Below are 9,826 nucleotides of genomic sequence, written 5' to 3'. Positions count from 1 at the left end.
ATACCATGGATTTGTCGAAGTGGGTTGGAAGTCCTAACTACATTTTCTTTATGTTCTTTAACCTCAATATATCTCAAACTCTCAAATAGCTGCGGAATTGTAGCTCTCTGAGAAAATATTGGGACAGATCAGAGAGCTACAGATCCACCCCTTATAAAAACCTTCGATTTACAGTGTACAAAAAGCTTCGCACGGTTGAGGCTTGATATTCTTATCCTGGAATTGACTGGTTACTTAACATGGCCATGTCAATTAACAAAATCATTTGAAGCTGGGAGTTTTCGGGTCGTATGGGGCTTTAATGAGTATTTGAAGGTATGTTTTGACACAAATATAATAGGAAAATATGTTTGGAGTTTTTTTATGTTAAATTTATGAGACAGCAACACAAGAATACAACGATATCAGGCCTCAACTGTGCACAGCTTTTTGTTAACCGTAAATCGAAGGTTTTTATAAGGGTAGGATCTGTAGCTCTCTGATCTGTCCCAATATTTTCTCCGAGAGCTACAGTTCTGCAACTAACCCTCAGATATCTCAAATTTTTTTCTTAGTCCTATGGAGTTCGAGATAAAGAGGTTTGACTGTACTTCAATGCATTCTTAAGATATTTTTTGTGTATATTTTCTTTAGGTGAAGTTTCTAACAAAGATATGGCATCCAAATATCAGTTCTGTAACCGGAGCTATTTGTTTAGATATCTTAAAAGACCAATGGTGAGTGTAGCAAAATTTGCAATGTAAACTCATGTTAGCAACAAGTTGAGTCTAGGTACACTAGAAATTTTGTTTATTTCATGTCAATAGATATTCAAAATTAGAGGTGAGAAGATTTTAAAAATAGCTAGAATAGAAATCTATTGAGCATTTGAATAGATTAGGGTCCCACCATATGGAGGGTGTCACAAAGTAGTAACTCTGTCCGTCTCTCAGCACTTTCTGTCCGTCTCTCAGCACTTTCTGTCCGTCTCTCAGTACTTTCTGTCCGTCTCTCAGCACTTTCTGTCCGTCTCTCAGTACTTTCTGTCCGTCTCTCAGCACTTTCTGTCCGTCTCTCAGCACTTTCTGTCCGTCTCTCAGTACTTTCTGTCCGTCTCTCAGCACTTTCTGTCCGTCTCTCAGTACTTTCTGTCCGTCTCTCAGCACTTTCTGTCCGTCTCTCAGCACTTTCTGTCCGTCTCTCAGCACTTTCTATGGCATGTAATGATAATTTAAGTTTCCTTTAAAATTTTCATAAATTTTATATCTTAGGGTTAGGAATACCTCTGTAGATTTTCAGATTTATTAGAATTGTCATTACAGTTATGGGACTTAGATTTTTTATAGTACATGTATTAATATGATGACAGCACTGTCTGTGGCACATGATACATGTAATTTGAGATCAATTGAGAAGATTTTCATAGAATTTAAAGGTTTTCCTCGAGTTTAAGAAGTGGAAAACCTAATTCAATTTTCAGATTTATTGGGTTTGTCATTACAGAGTTATGGGACGTTTTTTTTTTAAATATTGACTAGATGACTGCACTTTTTATGGCACATGATATCTTTGAGTCCACAAATAAATAAATGGTGAATGTACCAACCATGCCATTTCAACTACTTTACCAGATACATTTTGTTCAGTGGTAGAGCATCTGATAGATAGATAGATAGATATATACATTGTGGGGCTTTTTCTGACTTGTTGATTTTTTAGTTGAATTCTGTTTAAACTCTGAAGTTCATTGTTTTACAACTGATTTGAATGGTGGACATCAATTTGTACTTGGAATTCTTGTAAGAAGATATAAATGTAGAACAAAATAACCCTTTTACTGTGACATAAGAACCTCCAAAACATTTTCCTTTACATTCTCATTATCAGATATCTTTTTGGTGAGATAGTTTGGTAAATGTATTTATATCATCCAAAAGGAAAAAGGCCTGTAGCTGTTATGCTAGGGGTTGAGTGAACAAGGCAAAGCATATTTAGAAATTCTCCCCTGAAATGTAAACCTATTCAAAATTGAAATTTTTTGCTACATGGCCTGAAAAAAACAAATGTGTTTTGTCTTTAGATTGGGATGAATTTCTGCCTCAGGAAATGAGTTTAAACTTTTAAAAGTATGGTGTCTTCTCCATGTTAAACTCAAAGAAAAGAAAGCCCAATATATAGGGATGTTTATACTTAATATAATGTAATCAAACTATCAGTATACTTAATATAATGTAATCAAACTGTCAGTATACTTAATATAATGTAATCAAACTGTCAGTATACTTAATATAATGTAATCAAACTGTCAGTATACTTAATATAATGTAATCAAACTGTCAGTATACTTAATATAATGTAACCAAACTGTCAGTATACTTAATATAATGTAACCAAACTGTCAGTATACTTAATATAATGTAACCAAACTGTCAGTATACTTAATATAATGTAACCAAACTGTCAGTATACTTAATATAATGTAATCAAACTGTCAGTATCTATCAGCAATAAAACATCCATGTTCACAAATATATTTCCAAAATTTCTTTTTACATTGAAATTAGAATGTTGTTCCAAATTGAATTGATGAAATATTTGCACAGAGTTCAAAGTGGGGCAGGTAAAATATTATGAAATGCTTTCTATAGTACCCATGGAAATGCATTGATCAACGGAACAATATATAATACAGTACACTCAGTTTCAATCAAAAAAATATGATATATTTTGATGCACCTGTTATTATGATTATTTAAATTCAACAGAATTGACTGCGAATAATGTCTTTCATAAGAATTTTAATGGCATATATGAACATATTGACATTGACCAATGATTCTGGTTTAATTTGACAGGGCTGTAATGATTCTGGTTTAATTTGACAGGGCTGTAATGATTCTGGTTTAATTTGACAGGGCTGTAATGATTCTGGTTTAATTTGACAGGGCTGCTGCCATGACACTTCGGACCGTCCTTCTTTCTCTACAGGCCTTGTTGGCCGCGGCGGAACCCGATGATCCACAAGATGCAGTTGTAGCTAAGCAATATAAAGAAAATAATGATATCTTCAGGAAAACTGCTAGGCATTGGACATTTGCATACGCTGGAGGTTGTATACGAAAACATGCACTTACATATTCATAATTGAATATTTATATTTCCAATGTTTTTACCTTCAATATCTTTACCAACTGAAATGATGGCCATGTCCTCATGATTGTGAACAATGTTTATATGAATCTTGATAGATATAGTATGACTATTTTAATTAACGACTGTGAATTCTGACAGAAAAGTAAAATGTAAATATAGAAATAAATTTTATTTTTATGCCCCCGAGATCGAAGATCAGAGGGCATATTGTTTTTGTCCTGTCTGTCATTCTGTCTGAAACTTTAACCTTGCTAATAACTTTTGAACAGTAAGTGATAGAGCTTTGATATTTCACACGAGTATTCCTTGTGACAAGACCTTTCTGTGGATACTAAACCTTTTAAACTTGACATTTGACCTACTTTTTAAAAAATTGATATTGGTCATAACTTCTAAATGGTAAATATTAGAGCTCTCATATTGTACATGAGCATTTCTTGTGACAAGATCTTTCTATTGGTACCAAGATATTTGTCTTTGTGACCTTGGCCATCTTCAGAATTGGCCATTATCGGGGGCATTTGTGTTTCACAAACACATCTTGTTGAAATGTATCACCCTGTTGTCAAGTGTATGGAATCAGATACTGTATTAAGAAGATGTTGGGGTATTCTATTTTTCTGGAAAATTACAACTTACAGTGTCTTAATATCAAATCTCAAGAAATATATAGAGTAAGTCCCATACCAGTTGATGATTTGAAAAATACAATAGTTTTATTATTGAACAGTAAAAAATAGTTATTTACTGGGGTATGTGAAAGAAATTGTAAAGCATAACTTATGAAAAGTACATGATTTAGAAATTGTTTGCTATTAATGACAGGTCCACAGAGGGAGTATGATATTGAAGCCAAGATACAACAAGTAATGAGCATGGGGTTTGATGAGGTAAGTGATGTTTAGTAACAGTCAAACTATCACTAAGCTTATCTCTATCATGAGGAGGTGAGTGAAGCTAAGGAGAATAGAAATTTACTTCGTAAATTCGCAATATCCATGTTCATTATAGACACATATTTTAATATAGAAATATAAAGAATTTGCCAGGGAAATCGATTTCGCTTCGCTATAGCCGTAATTTCGCTATATCCGTGTTGGCTATATTCAAGTTTTACTGTATTCCTAAGTTTATCTCTATCATTGAGGACATTCATATTAAGTCTTAAAGATGGACAGAAAATATTATTGAAAACATGAATCAAGTTTTTGAAGTTTTTCTTTGTAGTTCATAATTAAGAAACTGATAGTGTAAGTTGAAGTAAACCCTCACACTTGCTTTTGGTCATTGCAGCACAAGGCCAGAGTAGCTCTATCATCGCATAACTGGGACATAGAACGAGCGACAGAATTCTTACTAAGTTAATGCCATTAGTGGTCATATTCGAAGGAGAATTACAAGAAAGTGATGAGGGCAGATGTGTGATACGAAGCCAGAATAAAATATCAGCACGACTCTCGTCGGTAGAAACGCTGCTTCTAAGTCATCCATCATTTTTCACAACACTGTACATTGATCATGATTTTATATCACATTTTCATAAGATCACATTTTTGTAAATTGATGACTTTGTGAATGTGGAAGCGATACTAGAGATATTATCTTCTGATTTGACGTGTAATACAAACAAATGTTAACTCGTGAGGAGGGACAACTCCGATTTCTCAATTATTTGGGTAATGTTGAAAGTCTTTGATAATTAATATACATTGCATTCTAATCCACAACAAAAACTACATGGGTGATTGAAAACAGTATACGTGTATGTACGTTGTATTTGTTACAGTTAAAACCTTATTAGGTACACATGATGTGTATTGATATGTATATATAAATATATATATGCGAGTGTGTGTGTAAAATATACCTGTATATCCATATTGACAAAACATTTCTTTTCAGTAAGAACTTTGGGAAATATACTAGTAGAGCAGGTTTTGCAAAAATTCTGAAATTAATTTACAGAGCAAGCACAGTGCACACTATTTTCAAACAATTCAAGCATAAAGTTTTATCGACCAGTTATATTATGAATTGGATTACTTGGACATTTAATATTACCCTTGCTCTTCAGAATTTCATTTATTTTTTAAAACCACATACAGTTGGTGCTTGTAGATAGTTTAACACAGATATTTAGTCAGATTTACGCTGGTTATACCAAAACTTAAACAATGTATATATAGAGGCTGTCATATCAATGTAAAATTTTAAAACTGTATACATACCTTGAGAAAATAAATACCAGAATGTTATTTGTAACAGGGGAAATGCCACACAAAGAATAAACAAAATAGTCTATTGCTGTGTGAATTTAGGTTAATTTTTCAACAGCATACAATCTTGTCATAACTTTTGGTGTAGTATATTTTCTACTGATTACCTTGGTTTACATGGTACAAGTATAAACCAGAATTATGACTATCAATGTAAGGAATATATAGAACTAAATAGGGTATGGGCCTAATCTGGGCCTCTAAAATGGCTTTTGATATTTTTTAATGCAAACTCTACTACATTTTAATGATTAGTATGAACAAGCTTTCGGGGTATGTTATTTATAGAAAATGATAGTGATCCCAAAATATGACAGAAATACATGACTTCTGCTGGATTTTTCAATAATAAAAAATTGCACTTTGCATTCCATTTTCTTGCCTTTTTTCCCCCCCACAAATGTAAGACAAGATCACAAATATGATTGATATTGTTACTACAAAGGTATCTCTCAAGATAAAAAAAGTCATGTGTACCAGTGTGCTCTTTGTTTTTGAAATCAATAACAAGCACTAACAATAACAGTTTTAGTCCAGAAATGAGGCAGACAATAAAGTGCTTCATTTCTGCCGTCAAATCACGAAATTGGGGACAAACATGTCATAAATATTATGGTTTTGACTAAATGAAATGGGGAAAAAAGTATATAAAATCTTCAAAAATTCACTTGAATTTCCCGCTGTATATGAACCACATAGGTCCTTATCATACATAGTTCTTCACAGTCTAATACTTTTCTGTGGCCTTTTTTAAAGTCTCTCTGATTTTGTGTAAGTACTGTGTTTGAAGTGAGTTTCATTGTCAGTATCTATACTTAAGATGACCATTGTAAACTGATGTCCAGGGTTGGAATACATTTTGTAATATACAGCCTAAGCTGCTTGGCATGTTTATACAGTATATAAGCAAACATTTTGTTATGTATATTCCATGAGTGATATTTTTCTTGTTTGTGTGTGACATCTAATTCAAACTAAAGCTTTTTGAGTCTTTGTTAAGTATACAAGCTGTGCTTCAGAGATTTGTGTGAAACTCTGTCATCATTAGTTGTGCTTTTGCTCAATTTTTCAGTCAGGAAGACAGACAGAAATAATTATACTTGTGAAAAAGGTGATTTTTTTTTTATATAGATATGGAGATCAGTGATATATATATATATTGATAAAACATTTGTTTGTTCAAAATTCTGAGTAAATTATCACCAGAAATTTCTATAGTTTTTCAAGAGCACATTATGGGGAAAAAAAATGTTTACTAGGGAGCTGAACAGAATGTTGCATGCCTCATTAAGTATCTCTTCGTCATCTCTGTATTGGTGTGGATGGGCAGTGATAAATACATTGACTAGAACTTTATGTACTGCATAGTCCAAAGAGTAAAATGTCTGTTGGTCTTTCTCACTGGGTAGGCTGTGCCCTTGCAGGTGTAAATGCAATCTGAAGGAAATAAAAGTTACTTCTTTTTGAAAGGTGATAATATTAATTAAAGATGATATGCATTCTTATGTACTTATATCAATGGAATTCTTACTTTAGAGTCTGCAGTTTTCACTGAGATATGAAATTTGCTATTTATCTGTTGCATGTGCATTGTTGGACAGAGTAGTGTTAATATGTGAACATGCCAATGAGGACATCCTTAGGCTAAAATAAATGCACATAAAATAAAGGAAACTAGTGAATCCAAATTGTACATGTGTCAGTGAATACATGTATCTCTCAATATTGAATTTGTATATAGTATGAAAATTGTGTTTGCCTTTTTTAAAGAAAATCTTAGAGAATTATGTATTGGTAAAGTTTTTTTCTCACAATCTTTGTTACTGTCAGATGTGACTGAGTAATACTTATTGTTCATGAGATTGTGATAATTCAGTTATCTCTGTCTTTACTGTAATTAGTCAAAAATTTGTGTACTCCCAAGAGTAATGGTAAAATTAATGTGAAACAACTACATGTGATTTTGGCAGAGTAGAAACAGATATCAGTTACATGGCACAACCTTCACACGAGTCTTACAGGAGACTTTGACATATGAACACTACGTACACATTCCTTCGTAAATGTTCTTAATTATCTGTGTATTGTGCACCCTTTAAATCTTGAAGACAGATAACCACTGATCTTGTAGATTTCATAGAGTCCAGAATGATATGTCCATGGTGTGAGAGTTTTTCAGAAGTTCAGGTAGACCATGGTTCACTGTAAACAAGATGACCGGAAGTTATGCAATGTGTAGGGCCGATACTTCACCTCTTTTGTTTGTTTGATTGACTATAGATATGTTTGATTATTTTATCTGTGTGCAAATGAAAGTACAACATTAAATCTACAAATACTTTTATGGCATTTTTTGTACAATGCTGAATTTGGAGATAGTTTAGCACATGTACTACGATGTAGTTATAACAAGTCTGTTAGGATTCAAATGTAAGAACAGAATATTCTACCATAATCAGTACATGTACAGTCTGGTTGTGTCTCAGTCTCTGGGTCCAACAGAACATTCTATCCAATTAGTACATGTACTAATTATGACAGTTTGGTTTTGTTTACGAAAAATTATCCCAAGAACCTTTGGCATACAAGTGTTGTAAATTTTCACATTTTCAACTTCTCTAGAATCTCGACCAAATTCATTCAAACTTGGCACAAAGTATGCTTAGGTAAAGGGGATTCAAGTTTGATCGGAAATAGGATTTGATGTTTAATTAAGCTCATGAGGCACCAGATAAAAAAAATCATTACTTGCTGTCTTAAAATATAATGAAAAATCCCAAGTATATTCAGATCATGAGGGTGGGACCACCATGGGGGTTAAAGTTTTACATTGAGATAAATAAAAAAAATTCTTTTGAAATCTACAAGACTACAATTTGTTCAATTGATATGCAAGCATTTTTGTATCGTGTAGATTCAACTTCAACTCAAATTTTTACTCCTGGAGGGGGGGGGGGGGGATCTAGGAATTTAAAAAAAAAAAATCTTTTCAAAAACAATACAGGTACAATATACACATCAATTCAAATGCATGCAATAATTGAATTATTGCTCTCTTTTCAGTTGAATTGCAGCATGCATCAAATCAGTTAATGCATGCAATAATTGAATTATTGTTTTCTTCAGTTGAATTAATTATATCATTTAGTTCAATTGATACGCACAATAATTCTTTTATAGAGAGAAAATATCTATTAGAGATATCATCCATTCAACATATCCACTGTTGAATTAATGATCTCTTTGCTTAAATAGTTGCTCTCTTTAAAGAATTGATGCGCACATTAATTCCTTATACAAAATTGTTGTAAATAATTCAATTGAATTAAAGAGATCATCAAATCATATCGAGCTCCAAATTTTGTGAGCAATGATGCACTCATCAATTGAATTAATGAGAGAAATAATTGAATTGATGATATAATGTATCTTCAAAAGACTAATGATATCTTCAATTATTTAAGTTTACGTTCATTTGATGCTCCAAAGAGAATTAGTTCAAAGTATCACTAGCCCCCATGGCTATGAATCTTTTTTAAAAATCTGGTGTTGTTCATCTAAGGTAAATTCTAATATTCAATAACAGTTAGAAGATGTGTTCATAAAACACAAATGCCACTGGAGGTGAAAGACTTTACATAATATGTTGAGTTAGTACCCTGGGGATACGAAATTAATAAAGAACAGGGTACGATTGTATACATAAAAAGGCCCAAAAATTTTCCCTCAATAAAATGTGTCTGGAATTAATCTTAATCAGCGTTTTAAAAAAGTAGAATATATGCCAGGTATACCATGTCAAGCCTGAAAACTGTCAAATGTCATACAGACTATTGCTCAGGAAAAGATGTGCGCATTTGTCGAGCAAAATGAAAATGATATATATTGTGTATTATTATAAGATGAAAAACATGCTTGAATATGAATTTGCTCGACGCATGTGCTGTATGTTTTCTGAAAGGAAAACCACCTGAATTTGTGGATATTTTCGTTGAAAATGGCATTTTTGCAATTTTATGCCAACTTTAAGCTCTCGTCATATGACACAAATCATTTTGCTGATCAAACTGAGCGGGTTTTGGGTTTGCTAATCTATTCCTTATTTGAATGCCAGGGTTTGAGCTCCAAGTGAAATCATCGATATTTTGGGCCAGATGACTTTAGAAACTGTACCTACTTCTTTGGTACATCCCTTTCTGCAATCTAATCAAAATTAGATGCTATGATCGTGTAGCGATAGTAGATGAGTGGATCGTAGCATCTAATTTTGATTAGATTGTCCCTTTCTGCTTTTCCTAAATATGCATTTAATTTTTATACAGTATCAGGGAAATTAAAGAGGTCTTTCAAATGATAAAAGACAATAATCACTGACTATTTTGCCCCCCCCCCCCCCCCCCCCAAATCCTACCCCATGA

General features: G+C 32.8%; 1 protein-coding gene across 1 annotated transcript in view; it reads left to right on the top strand.

Annotated features, from left to right (window-relative positions):
• The window catches only part of LOC125680939 (ubiquitin-conjugating enzyme E2-22 kDa-like), a 13,111-nt gene extending 5,359 nt beyond the window's left edge, over window positions 1–7,752 (top strand). The window contains exons 3-6 of the mRNA XM_048920772.2: window positions 634–716; window positions 2,925–3,088; window positions 3,958–4,022; window positions 4,426–7,752. Coding sequence (XP_048776729.1) covers window positions 634–716; window positions 2,925–3,088; window positions 3,958–4,022; window positions 4,426–4,497 — 384 coding nt within the window. The 3' untranslated portion in view covers window positions 4,498–7,752. The remainder of the gene's footprint in view (window positions 1–633; window positions 717–2,924; window positions 3,089–3,957; window positions 4,023–4,425) is intronic.
• The last annotated feature ends 2,074 nt before the right edge of the window (window positions 7,753–9,826 follow it).

This window comes from Ostrea edulis, chromosome 2 (genome assembly GCF_947568905.1).
Source record: "Ostrea edulis chromosome 2, xbOstEdul1.1, whole genome shotgun sequence".
NCBI lineage: Eukaryota > Metazoa > Mollusca > Bivalvia > Ostreida > Ostreidae > Ostrea > Ostrea edulis.
Note: the sequence above shows the minus strand (reverse complement) of the source record. Positions and strands in the feature narration are given on the sequence as shown.